At 37.4% G+C, this 26,166-nt stretch overlaps 1 protein-coding gene across 2 annotated transcripts in view; it reads right to left on the minus strand.

Annotated features, from left to right (window-relative positions):
* LOC122326768 (gamma-aminobutyric acid receptor subunit beta-2) overlaps positions 1 to 26,166 on the minus strand; it is a 69,261-nt gene that overhangs the window by 30,746 nt on the left and 12,349 nt on the right. For both annotated transcript variants that reach the window (XM_043221908.1, XM_043221909.1), the window contains exon 4: positions 7,548 to 7,768. In XM_043221908.1, coding sequence (XP_043077843.1) covers positions 7,548 to 7,768 — 221 coding nt within the window. The remainder of the gene's footprint in view (positions 1 to 7,547; positions 7,769 to 26,166) is intronic.

Genomic DNA, 26,166 nt, shown 5'->3' on the forward strand with positions numbered 1-26,166 from the left:
GCTGCAGACGTTCACTGCAGCGGTCGGTGCGAGAGAAACCCTTCTGCGGGGATTGATAGATGAGCGAAAACCTGTGTCCTAGTTTCAAGTCGTACCAGAATCACCTCGGTGTCGTAGCTGTGGTTCCCAGAGCAAGTGGGAATACCAGAGAAAAGAGGGCAAGCCAAATGGGTATTAATATCAGCTTTGATGTATATGTTACGGTATATCGCATTGGTAATAGTGCAGGTGCTCCTAGCAGAGTCTCAGCTTCTACTGCAGCGTTTCCTTTAATAACAAGGTTTCGTTAAAAAAATGCTGATGAATCTGAGAAAAGAGAGGAGAATGGACACGATCATGGCACGAGGCTTTCCAAGCAAAATAATAAACCGACGACAAAAATCTGCTTTAAACGCAAAGGATGCTCCCAGCAAATATTGATTTCATTTAGTTCACGATCAGGAAAATCAATTTTAGACAGCATCCTCATTTAACGGTAACTGTTTAATTTGAACTTTTAAAAGCATTCTTTCTTGAGTTTCTTCTGGATTTCTTTTGGTCTCATTTGGTTCTGCTTCTTCTCACTGGATTATTACAATCAATGGCCATATCTCTCAGACACACTACAGCAGAAGATAGAAATAACTGATATAAAACCATTTTTTCAGCTGCTGAAATAATAATTTTGGCCACCGCTTTATATCATTCAAAGTGACCACAGGAAGAAAGAGAGTGTTCAAAACACCTTTCTTCTGAGTTACAAGGGCTCCTGGGGTCTGCTTATTAATATTGAAAAGCTACTCTTTTTTTTTTAATAAAGCCTGTGCTGGCTTTGGTTGGTGAGATAATTAACATTACATTCATTTTGGAAGAGAAACGGCAATGAGAGACAGCTGGCCTTGACTAGGGCTGCACTCTTTCACCTTTCAAAGTTATAACCTGCCAAAAGCGCTCAAGCAGAATAAGGGCCCTGGGTGTGTTAGTCGACTGGCAAGCCTCCGCGAGAACAAAGAGGAAAAAGAATGATATGAACTCCTCGGGGAGAGCTTGTTCGGATTGCTAAATTTGCTAGCAGGGCTGGCAGCTGTTGTTAAGGTAGCAAATGGTGTTGGAGAAAGAGTTTCAAGGTAAGAGTGCGAGAGAGACTACTTAGACAACTTGACATATAAGTGAAGACTTTTCTCCATCAGTAGAGTAAGTGTTTCTCCTAAAATAAAGAGCCTCAAAACATACAGAGCGGACTCGGTGCTGTTTACCTGGACGACCATTTCAGTCCAAATTAAGAAGCTTGTAAAGGCACCAATTTAGTCGGTAAGCGGTGAGAGGATGCACTGATTACAGTAATAATAAAGACACATATGGTCCGCTGTGGTTTGGCTGGTTGGATTTCTTGGGATGCTATTGGTCTGCATTTTCATTATTTAAGATATCAGCCAAGACTTGTGGTTATTTTCACCACTGTTTCTTTACACCGTCCGATGCGCTGCACACATGATGAACTCACTGGCTGTTGTTTTAATGTGTTTATGTCAAATGCAAAGTACATTTCTATGCGTAGAGTTGCCTCTGCATTGGAGATAAGAATTCTAGTTTTTACATGTTTGTTTATTACGATTAAAATCAGTGAAAGCCACATGTTAATCAAGCACGTATGGTTAATCCGATTAATGATTGTATTGAAAAGTGTAGTTTAAAGTAAGATTGATTCAAGTTTACTAAGAAAGGTGAATTGCAATATTCCCAAATCTCATTATAATGGTATTATAAAAGTGAGACACATTGGACATCCAGATTACCTTCATACTACACACATTCATTTTATGCATAATGTGTTTTGACAAATCTCTTACTTTTTCAAAAAATACCTAGTGTTTTATTTCAGATGCAGTTGAAACTGTGGTCGTTGCCAGGAGCTGAAGTGGAATTGTATTCCAGAAACATTTGCCACACAATTCAATGATGAAGCGTAGTTGATGAAACTATGTTAATTCGGTCATTTATCAACACAGCATATGTTTGCTGAATGGTCCAGACATGCGGGAAAACAAGAATAAAATGACTCTTTAACAACATAGTGAATAGAAATCGAAAACTGCAGCGAACAGAAAATGTGGAACTGCGGTTTAAAAAAGTTAATGCTGGGTGTAAGAAATCAACCGTGGAGCGGTGGAGGCAAGTAGTCACGCAAGAGACTTTTTGGGGTGTTTAAAAAAAAAAAAATCATGTGGCCGCGCGGATATAGAGCTATATCACACTCCCGCTCGTCTGATATCGCTCATATATGGATGAGAAAGTTCAGAAGAGAACAAGATTGAGGTGTAAGCGCAGAAGATCAGAGATAAAGAACAGATATTAGCCACGTTTAAAGTAGAGGAGTTAACAAGATGACGGCGTCCAGCAAAAATCAAATAAAATCAACCAATGAATCAAGTTAAAAATAATTAAAATGTAATTAAATTAAACCTGTAAATAAACGTACATTTAATATTAAACAGACAGTATATTAAAACTGCTGACTGCTAGATGACATCTCAAAAGTAGACTATCATAAAAAAGTGTTATTTTAGGGTCTCTTAATTAGCTTTGCACATTACTAGAATATTAGCCATTATTTAGTAGTAATTAAGTCAATTTCAATGCCTTATTCTACATCCCTAATCCTAAACTTAACTACTGCTAACTATTAATAGGCAGCACATTAGAAATGCATTGAGGGAAACGTCATAGTTGACAGCGATACGTGTTCTGTGTTCTATAGTGTTACCTACAAAGTCAGTAAATGGGTTCACTGCAGGAGAGCGCCGCACTGCAGAACATAAATGACCTGTAATGTGACATAAACACCGCGAACGACACGGCTTGCAGCAGCAGATGGTTTCCAAACCACCCAATCCATTCTATACGCCAGAGGAAACATCATTTCAGCTGATGTTTGATAATTATGGCGAGTGTGAGAAGAGTGGGACGAGTGTCACCAAGCCAGGTCTACGTGTTGATTTTAAGCATCCAGTCCTAAATCATCCCAAGGTTTTTTCAAGAACTGTGTTTAATGGCAGGTTTCAAACGTGGAACAAAATGAGCATTAGGTTTAGAATTAGATTTAGCTTTATATAGAACATGGACACTTTCTACGCTACTGAAATAATGCCGTCTTTAATGAGACTTTAATTGTCACTGCATCGTTCTGATAAAAACACTGATGTTTTCTTTTTTTTATGAAAACCCCCTCAGACAACAAAGCCATCTGTTTTACTGCAGGGCCACAACAACGCCAAAGTCAAACAATCTTTAATTAACGGTGCAGATTATATATAACGCCATACTGTCTGGTAAACAAGACATTTATTAAGACTTCTTACTGGTGTGCCCGAGCTTAATATCATAAGCCGTAGTAGTAGTGCTATAGATTTTGTCACAAATGATGCATTTGACCTCAAATAATTGAGCAGCAGCAACTCTATGAACTTAAACAGAAACTTTCAGTACTGTTAATGCAGATTTATGAGGCACTTGGTAACTGATCATATAATTTTAATGATGCATTTCTTTACTTCAGCGAGATAGTTCAACTAATGTAGGGCTAATTATAGTATAATTAGTTATACATAAAGAGCATATCTCAATCTAATTAGGAGATGCTCTCATGCATATTCATATAATCAAGCATGAGTGCATATAATAGCTGGAGATCTCACATGAAGTCAAAGGCTTTATGAAGGGACAGCGCTCATATCAGTGTTACTCTACTCATTTCAGCGGTGATTTAACATTTTAACACGATTCCATGTCAAATCAAAATTCTGGAACAAATCTAAAAGAACTCATTCTGCTTATAAACCTTGGCGCATAAGTGCCTTAAATGTACATACGTGACTGTTTTAAAATTGAGTTTTATGCATCACCATTACATATGGCTTGTTAGGATAAAACAATATTCAGCTGATATACAACTATTTAATACAAATTGGGAATCTGAGGGTTCAAAAAACATTCATTTGTCCAAATAAAGTCCTTAGCAATGCATATTACTGATCAAAAATGACGTTTTAATACCCCAGGTAACCCTAACCAAACCCTAAAGGTAGGAAACATGATCTTTACCTAACCCTGCACTTCATCACATCTTTACCTAAACACTCCCAGACCCCAGGGTTGATATCCTAATGAATTTTGTCACTACACTAATGAGCACTACTGAGATGAACCTACCAATCCCAAATAATAATAAATGTTTGCGTCCCACCGTTTGGTTACACTGTCTTCCTGCTAACTGTAGGAACTGCATTCTCTGAAGCCCGAGGTGATGGAGCTTCTGACCAAATGCCACGCAGCAAATTGCCGTATTTTTTTTTTTTCTGCTGACGTCTGACTTCTCTTTGGAGATGAAGGTGGTGTTGAGGAACAGGGGCAAACCCCCGCAAGCACTGTTAGATGGTTTGACTCGGAGAAGGTGTGCTGGGATATACTTCTGTGCTTGTAGCTTCAGGGCTGAAATCAGAGCATCTTTCGGACATCTGCCTCTCCGTCCCGCACGGACACGGCCATTTAGTAAATATCACTAGTTTATGTTTAATTGTGCTTTTTGTACTGCCCTAATTGGTGTTAATTTATTATTATTTCACAGCATCTAGAAAAAAAACCCTCAAAAGTAAAATATCATGATACATGATTGTTTTAGAAAAAAATAAATGCTTTATTGCCATAAGAATGACTGCATTCATTTGAAAGCATTACAAAAGGGCAAAAAAGAGCATCTAGTTAATTCCTGAAGCAGAATGAATGAATACACCTCCACCTATCGTACGTGTTCGTGTCTCTGGGATGCAGGTGAAGTGTAGGGAGATATTAAGAAAAGACTTGACCAGTTTTTTGTGCACTGGTCAGATCCAGTTATGCTGCCCATACGCTCTCGTTCGGTGGAGTTATGATGATACAGTGATGATAATGCAGAAGTTACTTCTCCTTCAATATGCATGATTGAGTATAAACACAACAGTGTGTATCTAATATATTATTCATGCTGTTATTTTACGACGATAATGAGAATACATTCATCAGCCTCTGGTTAAAACCCGATTCAGCTATATATTTCTCCACTTCAACATGTCAATAAATTAATAAATGAATGATTTATAGCTATGTATGCATACACGAAATATGATCACAAGTGCTTCCTTGTACGTAGCTGCATTATTGCTGATTTATTTAGCCTCTCATTTAAATGTCCATTTTGATATTCTTTGTTCTTTTGTTACGCAGGGAGCCTCTGAGTAAGACGGATGAGAGCGGCCTGCACGAGTATCCATCACCTTGAGACGCCGGGAAAACTTACTGAGGGACGATTTACAAACACTGCCTGGCACATACTACAGGAAACTGGCGATAAATGAGTCGAGAGAGAATATTCAAAGACTAAAATACTCAGGTTGCACATGAGCTCTCATGCACAAAGACAGCAGTCGCTAATTGAATATATTTATTTTCCTTTGAACTGTAAAAATGCTATCGTCGCACATTCAGAGACATCTTTGTGCTATTGAGAGCTGGCGATACTTCTTCTTCAATACAGTACGTCATTAACAACCTCTATGTTCTTATATGCTTTTGATTGCACAGGTTATATTAGCACTTGCAAATATCTCCATAATATTCCAATACAGAATAAATGCACTAAAATCATCTTTAGTATTTGCAAACCAGTAAGTGCATTTCTTCAAACTTCAAACCCTGAATTCATCCCTGAAATGTAAGTATTTGTGTTAATGAACATAAAAGTGCAATCGAAATGACACGAGAAGATTATAAAAGCCAAAATGTTCTTAATATAACAGTGTACTCTTCTGAATACTGCGTCCATCTTTCATCCTCCAATGCATTCCTCACTGTTTATGCACAGGTGTGTGAATAATAGTTATCATAAAAGTGTTCTCTCGCAATGCACATTTTGTACAATACCTGTTGATTCTTAACACTCTTATGTGCTAATGACATGGTTTAGAGTGAATCGCATCTCAAGTAAAGCAGTACGAGAGAAAATGTTACAGGTTGCACCAAACCTGACAGGGTATTCTTCAAATATGTAAATCTAAGAAAAACAAAGAGAAGAATGAGCTGGACTCCTTTGATCGGACTGCACAGTTTAGTGACAGATGAGATTGCTCTGGACAGCAGCTCTCTAATAAACGAGGAGCTAAATGGCCCCGGCAATAATTTTAATAACCAATGAATCATGCTCTTAAACAATTGGCTAATTGCTCTTTGCTTCAGAGAAAGGAGATGAGAGGTTATGTAACGCCAACTACCAGTGCACAGCCAACTAACCATGTGCTAAAAGATCCTGAAGTCCAGCTGAGAGATGAGCGAGAGAGCGGCGCTTCTTTCCGCAGGCTGGATCTTTACTGGAGTATAGGTAATAGTTTGGAGGAAGACAGCACTTCGATAAATGCTAATTAGTTTCTCATTAACGGTAACATTTTCATGTCAAAAGTAAATCTGTGGCTCAGCTGGGTCAATTTCACTTCTTTAATAACTCAGCAGTTGTATTTTTTTATTTAATTAATAATGCTATCAAACCTCGTTAACTGTAGGGATTCTCTGAGAACATGAAACATATTAGGATAGGAATTTTTGTGATGACGGTACTATTTTTTTCACAACCCTTCACTTAATTAAAGCTAACTTTCACCTCACATTTTTTGGTTCATATGGACATCTACGCCAACTTTTAAGTGCTACTGGCTTCCTATCTTAACTTAAAGAGAATTAAATCAGTAAGAAGCTTCTCATCGTAGACTGTACAGAAAAGTCACTGAAGTAGCCGTGTCAGATGCAGTCCTCGTCGTAATTAATTTGTTCTTTTAATTATATACATTATATCATCACTTAGAAAGGTCTTGTCAATTTCAATTAGTTTGGTGTTTTGTACATGGCTGTTCCTAATTGTATTGTAAAGTAAAGTAAAGTAAAAACGTTAAAATGTTTATTGATGCTCCAGAAGGAAATATGATGCATTAAGTGCAGGGAGTGAAAACTTTTGAACAAGATGACAATGTCCAATTTTTGCATGCTTTGTAAAAAAATAAATAACCAAATAAAAACTTCACTTCAGAAGCAACAGAAGATGCTTTCATGTTTCCCAGAAGACAAATGGAGTAAGCTTTACCTTCAGATTCAAAAGTTTTCACCCCCTGCGCTTAATGCATCCTATTTCCTTCTAGAGCATCAGTGAAGGTTTGAACCTTTTCTTATTTGTTGTGCTTGAGTCCCTCAATTGTCCTTGGTGTGAAAAGATGGATCTCAAAATCATTCAGTCATTGCTGTAAAGGGTTCAATATGCAACATCGCATATGCTTGAAAACGGAAGAATCTGCAGGTTCACAAACTTTTGAAAGGTGTTTTTGTTTTATTTTTTATTTATTTGTATTTATTTTTGTCTTGTGGACTGAATGTAAACATATTTTATGCAACATATCTTAGTCAGGGCAGTACTAGATAAAAAATAGCATGGATAAAAAATAGTATGATCTCTATTATTATTATTATTATTATTATGAGGATGCTTTTGTTACCTGAGCCCATAAAGCACAGTGCCATCTGGATGGAGACGGATCATTCTGTTCTTCACTGTTACACCATGTACAAAAGACTTCTTGTCGTTTAGGAAGTACGTGTCCGGCACCCACAGCTGATCAGCTACCCGGTTATCCAGCGTCAGGTTCAGAGGAATCTCAGAATACGACAGACGCTTGTCTCGCCAGGCTTGCTGGAAATACATGGTCAATGTGTAGTCCTGAGAAATAAAGCACACAAAGAAAGATCAATGGGTTAGAAATATAACCACACTGTAAAAACACACTGTGGTTGCCAGAATAATTTTGTAAAAAAAAATTTTACATTTTACAGTATAAAACTACAAGAAGGTTTTGAATGTAAACCAGTAAATTCAACAATGCACACTGCTATTAAAATCTGTTTTGTACCCTTAACATACTGACAGCTACCATAATGACGAGAAAGACATGTGAAGAATCAAAGTAGCTCAGACACAAGCAGAAGTATATACTAATATATAGAAGGAGTCATTTATGCACGAACACAAAACACCATCATTGTAACACGCAACATTTATTAAACATTAGAAATGTAACATAAAGCCCACATGCAACATGACAACTATTACAAAACATGATTAAGTGTCACACTGGGAATTCTGGGAATATTTTTATCTGTAAATTCTACAATGATTTGTTCTTATTACTTCTAAAAACTGTGCATTTAACAATATTTTACCGTAAAATGAACATTAATTTTACATTAAATTTTGGTTAGATGTTTTACAGTTTTTCCATGGATGTAGTACGTGAATTTACTCTTAACCTATTAACCGTTTTGTTTTTACAAGATTTTACCGTTAAAATTACACTTATTTTTTACAGTGCATGTCAAAGAATGAGGAAAGATAGACAGAAGAAAGGAGGCATTTGGGGGGTATATTTTCAAATCTTTTGGGGTTTAATATTACATGACTGGATTTAAAATTTGATGTATAACTTTAAAAGCTCAACAGTTCACATGAGGTCAGACCTATAAGAAAACCCAGGAGATGAGTGCAAGAGTAATGACCACAGAGAACAAAACAGCATTGAAATGAACCTTTTCAATCACTCTTTAGAGACAGAGTTCACTCAAGAAATGCCCTCATGTCATTATAAACCTGCATGCTGCTAATTAGGGACTGTCGAATAACTCATTAACCTTCAAAACGGCAATGACACTTTTTGCACAAGCGTTTCAAAACACAACTCCAGGCAGGTGACCGGGGAGACGTGCATCTTTTTTCTTCTAACGCTTGTAACTCAGTGTTTCGGGGCTATTTATTTCAAACTTTAATACAATGTGGCCACTTTGTATCAAATGCGTATCACAGTTGTGACAGTAGTCGAGGGAAATATTATATTTGCATGTATTTTGTGAAATAAACAACCTTGTTGTTTTTTAAATAACCAACCCTCATCGAGCTCCCTCATTTTCCACTTTCATGTTAAAAATGATTTCAAAGGTAAAAATAATATTGTAAAACAGCAAACTCTTCAGCATCTTTGTAAAAACTCTACTCTCTTTCCTGTTCCCTCACAATACTTTCACTTTCAAGCTTGATAGAAACGTTAGGATTGGAATTATATCCGGCACTTCTTTGATAAAGAAAAGAGAGGGAATATATACCAAGGAAGAGAAATTGTAAAAGTCTTCATGGCACGTGTTAGTTCCAAGACGAGCTACTCAAATAAAATAAATAAATGCATACAAAACACAGCAAAATCGATGCTATCCTTATTATTCCCAAATGTCTTAGAGGCCTCCTCAAAACATTTTGTCAATCTAATTGCAGCTCAAACAGTAGCAAGAAATTCAGACTCGCCAAAATACACGGTAAATAAACGGTAAACAATGACAGTGATTTTACAAGATTAAGGAATTTGGTGGAATTTTTGGGATTTCGATGGATTTTCTTCTTGACAAGTAAACTGAACTCAAGAGTTTGCCTCACATTAACTCAGATATTTACGGTGTGTATACATTGTTTATATTTTCAGCATTAAAAATGAACCTTTGCTGGAACTCATGCTCTGCTTCGGTGAACAATAAAGTCAGCCTTACACACGATCATGTTTCAGATCCTATTAAGTTTGAGTATAGGATTCATAAACCAAAGTTCACCGCTAAACGAGAGGAATTCACAGTTCCTCGTCAAAATTACAGTAAATAGCTGTAGATGTGCATTCGTCACCCATTTCAGAAATGTTGTCCCCATTCACTAAACTTAGATATAAATAGTGTAAGCTCAAGTAAAGCTTACTAAAAGTGACTTAACCCTTTAAATCTTTAAAAGAGATCATGAAAAGGTTGTTCGGTGCCGGTCCGAAGCACCTCAGAGGTGATGATGAAATGTTTCTGTTTACACGCTGAGAAACCCGATCTCAGAGCTGCTCTCTTGCTGTAAACATCATTATGAAATGCCATGCAACACCAGGCAGGCTTTCATAGCTTTCTCTTACTGTCCTTAAAGGAAGTTCTGGAAAGTTTAGAAAGATATCGAGCCTCTGAGATTTAGTGAGTTGGTTTTGTGTGATCAGCAAGGCTTCTTAAGGTTCCAAGCTTCTCCTCGTAATTCTTTTATCAGGGCAGGTATTGGGATACTGGAGGGAGCCGTCTCCGATCAGGCAACCTGCAATCCATTTACTGTCTCGCAGCCCGCACGAGAACGCTCTATACATCAGAAACATTGCAGTGAGGCAGCAAACAACGTAAAAATAGCCGTCACCATTGCTATCCCACATTTTCTCAGTGGAGGTGGCTGTCAAACGCTTGGAGATAATGAGCATCATGGTGTACAGTAAGCTGGTGTGGGTGAGGAGGGCTGATGGTTCTGACACCAGTAGGCAACCGCATATGAATCTGCTTTTATTTGTTTAAGGAGCTGTTTCGAAAACTGACCTATAATTAATTAAACCAACAAACAGAGCCCGGAGAGAAGCTGATTTCATGGAAACTCAATTCTGCTAACTCTTGATTCTGGAAGTCTGGAGAACAAATGAAACCCTGAAAGATTTGTTGTGTGTGATGCCATTGTGATTTTATTAAGATTTGTTCATGGATTCCCAAACATTTTTATCAGTGAACGCTCTTTGATATGAAATATTTGAATGGATGAATAAATGAGGCATTTGTATGTTAATATTCTGTTACAGTTCATTTTCACACGGACATGCAAGTAAAACTTTTTACTGTTCTGGTATAACATTTTAATGATTAAATCAGTAGCTTTTTATCAACTTCAAACTCACAGCAGCTCTTAAATGAAGCCCAGTTTGGGAAAAACCAAGTCAACAGTAATGTTGACAACATTCTATCAAAAAAACCCATTTTGAATGTACTAAATTTATTAAAGGTAAGCGGTTGCAGTCAATCAATTTAAAATGAGCAAAACTGAAATAAAATGAAAAAAAAAATTTTTTTTTTTTTTTTTTAGATGTACTTAAATTAAAAAGTGTTTTTAAGCAGTTACTTACTTTTAAAAAGTTATCTAAAATTATCCAGAATCTTATAACTGCAGTTTTCATCATGTAATCAGTAATGGACTACAATTTGGAAGTAATCTATGATACAAGGCTTTTCTGGTTCACAGAAAGAAAAAAAGAAAGAAACGCTCACTTTGTATTTACAGGTTGCTCTTTTTAAACATGATTTGTGATTGATAGCTTACAGTTACAGCAGGGCTGGTGGAGAGACTGTGTGTAGTTTTAATGCTAGGTTCCAGGTCACCAGTATAACTGTAAGTAATATGTAAGTACAATGTAATAACATATATCAACAAGTGCATTGTTATTAAACGCGTATTTTCTCTATTTTTGCATGAACCGTTCATTTAATTTGGCTGCTGTTTGAACATTACAGAAACATTAAAGCAAACATTCCCTGGACAGAGGTTTGTAAGAAGTGTCTTCTTAAGAATCGGCTAACGGGACTTCGTCTGCTACTCAGGCTCATCAGAGAGCTGGCATCATCTTCAGATGTCATCTGGCTTTACAGTAATGAGTGACCACGGCTTAAGAGCTAATTAAATGAAGAGGATCGCCACTTCTGAGTGCAACAATTACTAGACACAATTACAGCTGTCTGAAGTTTGCTCTCATTAAGTTGTTGAGTTTAATTTCAGCAGATATTTCAGAACATGCCCTGATATTTTCTGAAACAAATTAGTGTCAACTTTTACATATTATTTAAAGTAGCTCCGATATCTCCCTTTCGTCCAGTAAGGTCTTTTGTTGCAAAAAATAGTCTGAAACCATATCCAATTCCAATAGGTGTATTGTTTAAATCAGCCTTTTTTCACGCAGCACCAATGAGGTGCTAAAAATATAAATGGTATGCAATCTTCTCGATGTTTCGATGTGACTTTTTTGCAACTCAAGAGACCAGAACGGAGGTATTCAAATAGGACTGGTCACAGTCAATGGCTTCATAAACCCTTTGTAACCTAAATTACTGGTCCTGTTCGTTCCAAGGACGGTTTGCCTCGGCTGACTTTCTTCTACCCAGTGTTGGCAATAAATAGTTTTATATGAAGTTGTCGGGTGAAGGAAGCAGTGCAGACGTCAGGGCAAAGCCAGGAGTGGCTTTTTTTATCCTCTTCTCTCATCTACATGTGAAGCCGCTTCTGTTTCATGGCGGTGCTCGGTGGATTGGACGAGCAGAAAGTGAAAGGCAGTGGAAACTCAGAGCAGCTGTGATGTAAATGACTGTTATTCGCGCTTCTGTCTCACCGTGTCTTTTCTCCGAGGGAGCTTGTTTTGTTGATTTGTGTGCACTGGCCACTGGGAAGAAATGACAGTCCCTTGATGACTATTGAGAAAAGTGTGAAGCATCTACTGTTCTCTGCTAAGTTTAAAAAAGGGCTTTCTATTTATTAAACATCAGCAGCAGCGGAATCTGTTTGCTAAATGTAAAACTGGGACGTCTGCTTTCTTATATTTCGTGTATAAACCGCCGAGTAACGCAAAATAAACAATAACCGTTCCGATTCCTTTTAACAGACAAGTATGTGAATAATGAGATGTATTATGCGCTGCTGAAGTGCAATGCTGTTTCAGCTCTGTAAGAACGGATAAGCCTACAGTATTTTGCAATTCATGGAAGTGGCCTACTATACAGAAGTGTACTAGCTTGATTAATAACACGATGACAAAAAAGGTAGCAATGGTGTGAAAAGAAAGAAAGAAAAGAAGGATAAATATTTTATGAGCAGTCACTCGTGTTTGTGTTGTCAGCCCATCAAAAATTATGTTATTAATGGATTTTAATTTAACAACCAATGTAATTTTTAATTTGTGTGATTAATTATAAGGAGATTAATGCAATAAATTATGCCCCAAACATAAAGTATGTACAGAGACCAACTTTCTGTCGACAATCAATTAATTAGTCATTAATTACTCTCGAGTCATTCCAGACCTGTAAGACCTTCTTTCATCTTCAGAACACAAGTGAAGATATTTTTGATGATACTTCCTGCGCACATGGTTTATGAATGAGACACTGTGCTATGTGAAGTGATGTGATGCACACTATAGGGTGCTGCCTAAGAGACGTGTTGTTGACTTGATCGAGGCTCAGAGAGCTTATACCTTATGGGTGTTTGGGTTTTTTTCTAGGCTTGATTGTGTTTGTGTTGCAGTCTAATGTGTTAATCCTTCGTAATAATAATAATAATAATAATCACATAATTAACTTTTATTTTACAGTGCTCTGCCCCTTCCCCTTATAATCCTAATATAAGCCAATTTGACAATATATATATACCAATTTGAATAATTACGTTACTTTTTTAAGTAATTAGTAAAATAATTTAAATGCAGTACTGATGATGTAATTAGAAATTGTAATCAATTACTTTTTGTAAGAAACGTATCCAACACCGTTTTAAGTAACTTGTAGTAACCAGCCATTTTTGTATTCATTAAACTGCCATAATTTAAAAAAACTACATTTTTGTTTTGAGTCGTCGGACATACTTACTAACATAAAAAAGAAAGAAAGCACAATCAACCACCCCTTTAACGTGTGTTCAGAAGATAAACAAATCAAATAACCACAATAAATCTTGTGAATAAAATATATGAACACATAAAATTCTGAACGTCCTTTCTAGTGCTTTTGTTTGACGCAACAGTTGACCTTTTGGAGGGATTTCGTAACAAATATTTATACATGCTATTCATTTTAGTTAATCAACCTATCATAAAGTACTTGATGACTACTTTATTATTATTATTATTATTATATTTTCTGTCCCCTTAGCTCCAGCTCATGGAAAAAGAGCAGCTGTTCACACACCAGCTGAGATTTACCCTAGATGTTTCTGAAGTCACAGCAGGACAGTCGAATGAAGCCTCACACTCAAAACACACACAACCAGAGCCGTATCCGCGCTAGGAGCGGGAAGCCATACAAGCTAGACCTCTATTCTCAGAGATGAAGATGTAGCGGGCCGCCACAGGATTTAGACAGTCTTCGAGCAGATTGCACACACTATGCTTTGGCTCTATAATGAAATGCCATATGTTTCCCCTGTGCATCTCACAACTGTTACGTCTCTAAAATGGGGAAAAAAGACAGACAAGGCCATCGCAGTGCTTATCAGCTTTCCTCTCTCTTTTTTACGCCGCGGACCACTGACATGATTGTCAATAAAGTGAGCATTTTTGTTTATAACGTATAGGCAGTGAGATAATTCGATTGACAAAACCGCTTTGGTGTGTGATGTTTGTGATGCCGGCACGGCCTGCTTTTGGTCACATAGATGTATTTTATGAGAATATTTAACCTAACTTGGTGTTTATGTATTTGTTTTTTAATCATCACAGGTTTTGTATTCAATCAGTCGGTTCCAAAATGTAATACATAACCTGTGCTAACTAAAAGAAAACAAGTAGATTTAGTCAGTCTACAGTAAGTCAGTCTTCAACTACATGTCAAGTATCAGTCATTAAAATATTAGTAGACTCTCTGTTTAATATCTTCTAACTCCACAAAATACTACATACTATCAGAAACTTATTCTACTAACCCTAAACCTACCCTAACAGTCTAGACTGAGAGTTATAGACATGTAGTTTTATAAACTCAATAGCTCATAGACAACTGAACCCAGTGTTAATAATATATCATTTGTATACCCCGTGTAAATAAAATCATGACGCTTGGGAAAACATTTCAACAATGTTTCAGATTTGACAAAACGCTAAAGTCTGCAAAGGCCGCTGCTTTAAATACTGACCCATTTCGATGTTTTTTAACAGAAAGGCGAGATTTTTCCGAGCTGTAAAAGAGAGAACAAAAGCATTGAGCATCGTGTTGTGATTTATGACGGTTCGCCCTATGAGCGACTAAAGTTAAATGAAGGTAAACGACGTCTCTTCCTCTAACATTCTGTGCCCGTGTGAAGCATCCACTAATGTGTTTCTGCATGCACGCTCTGTGCAGTCTATTATTATATGTAGTGGGTGTCAGGTATGAGAGAATATGTGCGCTGATGTATTCATGACCATGCTCTGAGAGCAGCGGGCGTTCTGTGGTTTCTGGGTCCTGCTGTTGCCTGGGACGAGCTGTCGTCCACCGGAGCCATTATTATGCTGCCCACCTCTCCCCTAGCCTCATCTATTGATGAAAATGAGATATAACATAACCCTCTTCACGTCCTTGGATCGATATTGATCCGTTTTGATGGGGAAAAAAAGGGATAACAGAATTGAGGAAAATAATGGATGCGAGTTTCGTCTGTGTATGTGTGTTGTTTTTGATGAAAGAACATTTGTTCAGGGCTCATTGCCTCGGTGGCACCGGAACATGTTTGAGGTTGGTGTATGTTTGCGAATGCTGGCGTGCACGCACATGCACACACACACACACACACACACACACACACACACACACACACACACACACACACACACACACACACATACACAAAACACCCTTGGACAAGGACACCCCCAAGGAGGCAATATCCCATCTCTATAGGAGTGACCTGCTCCGGCGGGGTCTGCGTGAGATGCTGATGATGAAGCCTTGACAGACTCGGGTGAGTGAAGAAACATATATAAATAGCTAACAATTTACAAAAAGGTTAAATATGCAAATTTTTCATTATATGCATTAACTGATGTAAATAATAACAAAAGATTTGTATAAAATAACTTGGTAAAGTGTGTTAGTGTGCACTGAGTACTGTTTTACTACGTGTGCTGAGGTCTATAACATGACATTATAGTCTCATTGCCAGAACAAAAAAATTTTATTTTTATTATAATTATACAGTTATAATACCACTTGTCTTAGTTTGAATAACCCCGTTCTGCTGACTACATTTAATCTGAATTACATAATCAATACTGTATTTTATAAGTACATTAAAATACTTATAATCCTATTATTATTATTATTATAATTATTATTATTATTATTAGAAAAATATTATTCACATAAGTATTTGTCTTTGTCTATCAAAAACATTCAAATGAACATTTCTTAATAATTCACTATTATTTCTTATTTAAAGCATCTAAAGCAGTCATTCCCAAACATTTTTTTGTCAGCAGAACCTTTTTATTTCATCACCTGAGATTTCAAGCGATTGAGTAATTTAGTGAGTGAGTGAGTGAGTGAATGTTTAAGGGATCGAGTGAATGAGTGAGCGTGAATGAATGAGTGTTTTAGTGATTGAGAGATTGATTCATTTAGTGATTAAGTGAGTTATTGAGTGATTGAGTGAATGAGAGATTAAATGATTCATTGAGTGATTAAGTGAATAGTTGAGTAAATTAGCGAGTAAGCGATCATTTTGATCAATTGAATGAAGATTGAGGGATTGGGTAAATGATTGAGTGAGTTATTGAGTTATTGAGCGAGAATAAAAAGAGCCCGTGTGAGTCTCAGCTGACAGATTGTGACAAAAGCATTAGCTGTAAGTCTAGTTCCTCTAACTGACCAAATAATTAAGTCCCTAGGTTTTTTGGTTTGTTTTTTGGCTTTAACATAACCACTTGTTCAAACCTTGCATGGTGCTAGTGCTATTCCTCACTTCTTTTCTACGAGTAGGCGACTTGTTGATTTCAGTCATGGAGAGCATAGCGTGGAGGTTGCCAACCGCCAATGGTTTACAGAAATATAATGCTAAAATTGTTCACATTAAATGGGGTGCTAAAGCAATAAATAAGAAACAGCATGTTTTTTTTCTGTCTTCTCACTGAGGCTATATTAAACGTACTGTCTTTTTAAGTAGAGGCACTAGCCATTTTAGGAGTACATTTCATTGTCACTTTATTGAGATTGATTGAGGTTTATAAGCTGTAGGCCAGCACCTGAAGCTAAATACTTATTTCAGAGTGACACAGTCACCACTTTGTATTTGCTGTTGAGCCCAACAGAACTGCGTTGTGCAATTTCTTTTTTGTTTTTGTTTAAATGGCTTTCATAACTTTCTGTGGCAAAATCAACTTTGACTAAAAGTAGGGGGGATATTACATCTCTCGCCAAATGCAAATTTCCCCCAGTTATTGCTAATATATTTTTACATAATTGAAATAACATACTGGACAGACTAATCAAATAATGTACTCGAGTCAGAGTACAAGTTCTCGTAAAAATAATGCGAGTAGAAGTTCATAATAACTTGAGATAAGAACGATGCTATGCTGAGAATATCTGCGGTGCTCAAAAGACAAGTGCAAACTCTTCACATGTGCATGCGATGAGTAAAGGAGCACTCGTGCCTGTTTCTGAACAAATCAGACAGCCGCCAACGGATTTTCTTCTGTCTGCTCTTCAAAATATAATCAGATATGCATGCAACTGTGTCTAAGCAATGAGATTTCTAGTCAAGACAGGTCGCCTGACGCCACATGTGGCCGTGGTTCATTTTGTAGTGAACAATGTAGCTTATTTAATGTGTAAATTAGGGTATATGAAAAAATCAGACAGCAAAGCCATGCTGTGCAGTACTTCAGGTGGTCCTGTGTACTTTTAGTGTTCTGGTCGTAACTGTGGTTTAGAATAAACACACGTGTGTTCAAGTAATAAAGAGCTTCTTCAGCTCACAGAGGTTATAACACAGTAGTAACTAGTTATGAAAGCCCTGAAGAATAGAGCTCTATAGCAGATGGCAGCCTAGGCAGTGTGGCAACACCAGTGTCACTATTCAGTAAGGATTTAATGAGTTAAGACAAGCAGAATGATGAAAACACCACATTCTCACTCCATGACACTGTAATTCTCACCTGTGTAACTCGCACCAATCAAAGACACAATTAGAATCTGAAAACAATCTTTTTTTGGGTGAATGCATGCGTCGTCGGTGTGGGGATCACACACTAATACTATCAATCTGCTATAAATAAACAGAGGCATGGGTGCAATTCCCAACTTAAACCAAGCTAAAAACCGCATGGTCTCATTTTCTCATCACAGTAACCGTGTGAAGCAGTTTTATATCACACGAGAGGATTGAGGAGGTACAGATTTATGAGGACGTGGAATCATCACCGTTTCCTAAAAGCAATCATATCCGGGTGTTAAATTAGTAGACTATGGATGAGGATTTAGGGCAGTTCACCATTAGTCAGGTGGCAACTGGATCAAAACTAATGTTTAATCACTCCTCCATATCCCATTAAGAGGCACTGCTTGCAGTAAGCAAAAGGCTGTTCTCAATTGTTTGTGTCATTACAATTTTATCACATTCGTTACTAAAAATATCAGCTGTGAAATGAGCCTATCAAGCTACAAGCTAGCCAAGCATCATTCTTTAACCATCTCTCTTCATTGCATCAGATCACCATTTAAAAAATATATATATAATCAGTCTTAAATAAATGCCCTGGCAGCTTTGTTTTATTTTATTTCATTTTATTATTTTATCTAATATAACTTTAATCCTGGCAAGAAAGAAATTAATCCAGTTTACATCCATGGTAATGCATATGCCAGAAACTGGCTTATTATGCAGGAAAGTATTTGATAATTACCATAATTAATTCATTATGCTTGCAAAGGATATATGAGTTATCTGTGATCATCAAAGCATCTGGAGATGTTTGTAGTGCACTCAAAATCCTCTAATTCGAAGTGTAAAATGTAAAGTCACACTAACACTTGATTTATACGAGCCTAAATAAAATACTCTGCATCTAATAATCCTTAGCATATATAAATATTTAGTTTTTAAATCAGGCTTTTTAAACAACAACCTTTTTTTCTTTTCTCTGGCGATATACAATATTTTTGTTGAATAAAAGTTGAAAATCTTGGCACCAGCAAACACACATAACTGAATGAAAGATTAAACAAGTATTCATTAACATTCATATCTTGTAATGTCGTAAATGATTTGCATTTTAGATACAGTCAATGCTCCAATCTACACAGATTTAAGTGAATGTGTGCATGGCAGAAACAAAAATTACATTTTAAAATTAGTACATATTCAGAGCAAAACCCAGATTTCTGTAGATGCATGTCATCCTTTGATTAAATATTCCATATGATATACATGATAATGTTTTTTTTTATTTTCTAAATGTTGCTTTTTTTCAAAACTTTACACAAAAATACAATAATGGCATAAACAAAATGCAAAACGCCTCTCATCTCTTGCAAAATGAAGCACTGCAAAATATCAAAAACACATCTCAAAAGCAAGTTTTGACATATTATTTGCCTTTCCCATCTTATTAATTCCTGTGTGTGTGTGTGTGTGTGTGTGTGTTACAGAGAGAACTGTGTGTTGTGCTTTGCAAAAAGTGTTTATGAAATTGAAAAAGCTGAAAATTAGTGTATGGTTTTACAGATTTGGCGTGTGCTTCTGCTGTTTGAGAGTTAGCTTTCAGAAACCGTACGCATTTGGTGCGTAAGCAGTTGAAAAACAAATGTACGTTTAGAAAAAGTAATCTAGAAAGTAGCCAGATGACATGACCTGCATCCCGTTACTGACTGGTCTTCTGTAATCAGTAAGGAATCCATCAGCTCTGATGCTGCAGCACACTGTGCCATTAGCGCGAGCGATCCAGCAGACAGGTGGGAGATTAGCATAGCATAACGAGCCGCGCGCCACAATATGCTGTCAATCCCGGCAGTTGCCCTCGTGACAAACAAACAAGCCTACGAGCTGCTGATGGCTGCACATTGTACTCATCTTTCACTGTCAGCAAAACGCAGGCAGCACACTGCCAAATGACACGCCGTTTCTGGAGCTTATTTCTGCACCCCTCCGCTGGATGGTGGAAGCGCTTAGAGCTAATTGACTGACAAGCAGCGGCTGAATCATTTGGTAATAAGGCCTCATAAACTCTTGTTAGGGTGTTAGTGTTTTGTCATTAAGTGACTGAGGCATCTGCCTCCAGTCGGTAGCACATGTGCAACAGCTAAGACGCTATGATTCAGGATGTGCTTATTACCGATGTCCCAGAGGGACGAAAGCAAGGCCCTCGACTTCGAGTCTCCATAGCACCACCTTGCATTCCAAAAGCAAAATCAAAAAACCTTCTCTCTCCACATGCGGCTGAATACTAATGTGCTCTCTAATGGAGCCGTCTAACATGCCCTGAATACAATCTGCATCCTAGAGCCAGGCGGTAGAAATGATGTGACAGAAAATGATTCTGCTACACCTTCTCACAGGCTATATAAAAAATTCAATACAGAGAAGAAAAGCATATTGTATACACCGCTGCAGACGGTGGTGTTGTAGCTGCCAAGCAATATTGGTTAAAAATTGTAACCAAAATCGTGTTTACTAAATCTGTGAAGCGCACACACACATACGTGTGCTCGAATGTTTATATGTTTTTACTAAGGCTGTCAAAGAATTGTAAATGAATTAATTACATGACATAAATCGCTAATTAATCACACGCAGAATGCATCTGTGTTAAACGAAAAAAGCATCAATAAGAAACTAAAACTGCTAGTAGGTGGTGGTATATGTCTTAAAGAGTAAGTTTTGATTTGTTTCAATTCAGGAATGAAGTAGTAAATGACTCTCTTTATGAATGAGTCGTCGAATCATTACCTGATTCTTTTCAAAAACATTCATAAAATACTTCCTGCACGCTTCGCTTCACTTTGATGCTAAAACACAGGTTCAATACATGAGCCCTGCCACTTTTTGTTACATTGATATAGGTATGTGTTGCTGTTTTTATTACATTATCTGTGGACTGTTGCTAAAAGTTGGAAATATGCCCTACACCAAATCCAACCCTAAACCTACCCGATGGTGTTAACGATGTAAAACTGATATAAAAACACACCTGTTCCTTTTACATAGATTTGAACGATTTTGGTCGAACTGGAGCTCCTCAAGTTATCGAACAAACCTACCGTCCATCAAAACACATAGATACGAAGCTGGATGTGCGTGATGCTAACGGTAAAAAGCATCAGTTTTGAAGTCGCATGATATTCTTGGACATTCTTTTATTAAATGTGAATTTTTACTTCTAATCTTAACCATGCTGAACAAAAAATGCAAACACTAACCTAGGCTGGTTGGCTGGTCTTGACTGGTTTAAGCTGGTCTCCCAGCCTGGTAAGCTGGAAAGTGGCCAAAACCCCTTTAAAACCAGCCTGCCGACCAGCTTAACCCAGCTAAGACCAGGCTGGGAGACCAGTTTTAGCTGTGTTTTTTTTTTTCAGCAGGGAGGCCTATTGCTCAACTCTAACCCAGAGGTGGAATATGCTTACTACCACCCTATACAGCAAGCAAACTGCAGAAGCAAAATACTTAGATGGTCTGTTTCTGCTGAGAGTCTGGTCACTTCACTGTCCCGTGAGGCCAAGAGAGAGGAGTCATCATGAAAATGACAAGCACTGTATGCCCAGACTGTATATGCTAGAGAACTAGCACTGAACCTTTCAAGAGCATGAAGATGGCGGCAAACAAAGCAAATTATGTCCCTTCAAATGGTAATGGCATATAATGTTGTTATGTTTAGTACACTGTATTACCGTGCATATATACATAAACGAGGTCATATTCAGAAATCAATGAAACCGATAAAATCTGAGCTAAATCGAAACAGGAAGTGAACTTAATAGAGGAGAATCCACATAACAGAACACTGACCAGACGACAGCAAAAGACGTTCTTTGAGTGAGATTTTAAGTCGTTCAATCAACCACACATTAAAAACGCTGATTCATTCAAAGAGAGATGTAACAGTGTTTCAAATCATACAATTACATTTTATTATATTTAACTCATTTGTCAATGCACACTGGTAATTGGAAAGCGCAATATTAAATAAGTAAATAATCTGTACATATCATTTTATTATTTCCACATTGTTCCAATGGAATAAATTGATCGTGTTTGGGGTGGAGAGAGGACTAATTCAACATGGGGGGTTTTGTTTTTTAAAACCATCATTACCTAACTATAGTGGTTCTCATTATTTCCATTAAACTCTAATGGAAGTGACAGAACTTGCGACCATAGTTGCTTTTAAAACCAGATAAAACCAGCCTGGTCTTAGCTGGTTTAAGCTGGTGAGCAGTCTGGATTTAAAAGGGTTTTGGCCACAAGTCAGGCTGGGAGACCAGCTGAAACCAGCTACTTCCAGCTTAAACCAGCTAAGACCAACCAACCGGCCTAGGCTGGTTTTAGCTGTTGTTGTTTTCAGCAGAGACCCACCCCTGATCATCTCAGACCTTAATTAGCATAACCTAGGTAGAGTATCTTTTTGTTTTAGCAAAGTTTGTGTTTGAACATCAAAACATCATCAAATAGACATTTTAATATAATATAACATTTTACTTGATTAAAGTTTGTCTTCTGCGTAAAACAATGTTTTTTGTTATATAAGCATATTTTTCTGAAACCGATAACAGCTTAACATTATTTACCTTAGCCTACCCCTTGGGTGCTGTTACATTCCAATACCATTATGCCTCAATTAGCTAGATATTGACCGAGAGCTGTTATATAGCGAGACTGCAGTTATCACGACAGCCCTAGTTCCCAGAGTTAAGGGAATTTTAGGGGACATCTTGGGCAATTACAAGAGAAATGCAAGAAGTCATAATTGTTGACTAGCAAGACTCGAAACAGCCTTTTGGCCAGTCATCATTTCCAAGCAAGGGAGTACAATTTCAACATATTTTAGATTGTTTAATGATTTTGTATTTCTTAGCTTGTAAGTAACATCTTAATCAGGGACAATTGCTGCAAATAAACTATCATTATCGTGCAATTATGTTTCCCCATTAAATATTAAGTAAATTGTTAGAGCAATTTATGTTTACAATATACTGGTCCACTGGAGAGGGTAAAGAGAAACCCACAGCCAGGTGTTTTTTGAAGACAACACCACATTATCCAATCTGTCAGACACTTTATATTGTATTTCCTGCTGAAATATTAGGACTAAACTGGCCAATTTCTAGCTGGTCCAAACTTATCAGTTGGTCTAGAAAAGGTCATTAGCTGGTATTTGGTATTCAGTCAAGGTGTTCAAGTTTTTTTGGTCAACCAGCTAGACATTTTCTACCGTGCCATATTAGAAAACACAGTTACCATCTAAAACTAGATTTTAAGTGTGGCAACTCTTCCAATGCAGTTATTTAATCTGATAAGAAAAGAAAGAAAGAAATTGTAATAATTTTATGCAAATAATAGGCTTGCTTGACAGCCGTCAAAACTAAATTACAGTGTATTGATGATTCTTGACACATTATAAATAAGACAATTTGATGCTTCCCTTGCATCTTGGTTCTTTAATATATAATGAAAAAAATTATTTGACTCTACTCTGTAAACTTAAGTTAAAGTTTTTTAAAGTGTTACAGATATTTTAATGATTCCTCCAAATGACGTGGAGTAAAAAAAAAAAAAAAGAAAGAAAGCAAGAAAGAAAGAAAAAAAAATGTCATTTTAAATCTTTAATTAAAAACCCTGGACATGCTTTGGAAGGCGGCTTAATTTCACAGCTGAAAATCCATGAGTGCTTTCAGATGCTGCTGATCAAAGAGCTCTTGAGAGCGGCACTGGAGGAATGATGAAGACAGAAGCAGAGGAAGTGATGAGAGAAACAGCAGGGTGTGGTAAACAGGCAGAGGAAGACAGGAACGCTATAGATAGAGAGTTCAGTGAAGAAATCAGCGATGGGCCAGAGGACAGAAATCACCCGGACAACTTTCGCACAGCAGCAAAATACAGTTGTCAGTTCCCTTTCAGAGCTTAAAATGATTGTGTTAATGCATTTCAGTCTCACCAACAAGAATTATATCTACAACCAAAATAACTTGTCAAGAGCAAATAGAGTGCAACTTTTGTTAGTTTGTGTTGTGTGAATGGAAAACTAGTCGCCCATCTGAGACTATTCAACATGCTGCCTTCCCTTTGTGACAGAACAAGTCTTTTTAAGACTCCAGTGAAAGGAAAGAGGTAACATTTCAGCAGATCTGTCTGTATTAGATCATTCCTTCTGTCTTCCAGCAGAGGAGCATGTTTAATTCTGGACAGCGTCCCATATGTCTCCATTCTGCTGTCTCTGCAAACACAGGGTCTCCATTCCCCTGGCTTCTGTTCTCTGAGAACGGCTGTCTAAATTCAAACATTTGACTAAAACACAGGGAAGACAAACATATATGGGGAGAGGAAAAACGTGTGGAATATTTGATATACAAAAGTCTGCTACATATTTCATTTATCAATGTATGTCACGGTTTTACATTCCCCTGAGTGTTTGAATTATTAGATGAAAATGCTGTCATTATTTACTCCCTCGTGTTGTTACATCAAACCTGTATGACATTTATTTCTTTAAGATGTTTTGAATTTGGTCTGGGTTTTTCCATAGGGTGGAGAAGTTAATGGTGATGGAGGCTGTCAAATTTATTGCATCTTTAAGCAGAATAATGCACCTGCCATACTGCACAGCATGAGGAACATGACGAGAGGTTCAAGGTATGGTTTTGTCCTCCACATTTTTCCAATCTCAATCTGGGACGTGCTGGATCAACAAATCAAATGACTTCGCAGCTTGCAGAAATTAAAAGAACCGCTGCTAATGCCTCTGTTATTGTTAATGTTGGTTATCAGTGTATATAATGTGTTGTGTTGAGTTTAATGCAATGCTAAGCAATTGCTTTAACTGAATTACTTTACTTGAAAAAGTAGGGGATTAATCTTAATCATTATGTAACTCAACTGCAATTACAAATTCATTACAAATGTAATTGTACTCATTATACTGTTCAGACTATAGAGCACTATATAAAACAATGGGTAACACTTTAGTACAGGGACCAATTCTCACTAATAACTAGGTGTTTATTATTATGCATATTATTACCATACTTGCTGTTTATTTGTACTTATAAAGCACATGTCCTGCATGACCATGTTCTACATCCCTTATCCTACCTAATACCTCAACAACTATAGCTTGCTAAATATTAATAAGCAGCAAATAGGAGTTTAGTGAGGCAAAATCTGTAGTAAATGGTTAGTTAATAGCAAGAATTGGACTTTAAAATGAAGTGTGTCCAAACAATGTTTCTAATGTTACCTTTTCCTTTTAAATATTTTTTGCAATTTTATATTATTGACCTAAAACAATTAGAAGAGCAGTTTCATGTCTTTTTTTTGTCAGTGTATCCTTGAATTGCTCAACTGTTTAAGGTTAATATTGCATTCATTTAAAAAGATAGTAATGCAATTTTTAAAAGAGTTTAATCTAAATTGCCGTATTATAAATGTAAGTATTACAATCAGAGCCCCAGTCACCCACCTCCACATTCACTAGATCCCAATCACTGTTACCTATTCACCTATCATCTGTCTACCTGGCATTGCAGGACATCTTCAGTAAACAGGCAGCCAGCAAGTTACCCCCTCATTGGCCTTGGGACTGTGCGATTGACCTGCTGCCTGGAGCTGTTCTCTCCAAGGGTCGAGTCTATGCATTGTCCTTCCCAGAGCACAAGACCATGGAGAATTACATCCAGGAGGCTCTCCAACAGGAGTTCATCCATCCCTCTACCTCTCAAGCAGCCTCAAGCTTCTTTGTTGGTAAGAAGTACGGTGGCATACAGCTCTGCATAGATTACTGAACCCTTAATGAACACACAGTGAAACTGCCGTAACTGCTTCCCCTGATCCCGAAACTCCATGGGGCTTGCATCTGCTCGAAGCTGGACCTGGATAGTGCCTACAACCTTGTTAGAGTCCAGAAGGGTGACGAGTGGAACTTTTACCACTGTTTCATCTCCTCGCCAAATCCCTCAAGTCCTTGCTCTGTCAAAAGTTCAAGTCACAAGTCTGGAATCATGAAGCCCGAGCCACCTTCCAGAAGCTCCAGAGAGCCTTTTGCACTGCTTCCATCCTCAAGCACCTGGATCTTGACATCCTGTTCGACGCCACCAGCGTCGGGCTCCATCCTTGTGTATTCTACTCCAAGAAGGTATTCTCAGCAGAATTGAATTATGACATAGGTAACCGAGAACGTCTCGCTATCAAACTGGCTCTGGAGCAATGGCGACATTGGATGAAGGGAGCTCGTCATCTCTTCACCATCATTACAGACCGTAAGAACCTTGAATACCTTTGCCATTTTAAATGACTCAACCCCA

The sequence above is a fragment of the Puntigrus tetrazona genome, chromosome 21 (assembly GCF_018831695.1).
Source record: "Puntigrus tetrazona isolate hp1 chromosome 21, ASM1883169v1, whole genome shotgun sequence".
Taxonomy (NCBI): domain Eukaryota; kingdom Metazoa; phylum Chordata; class Actinopteri; order Cypriniformes; family Cyprinidae; genus Puntigrus; species Puntigrus tetrazona.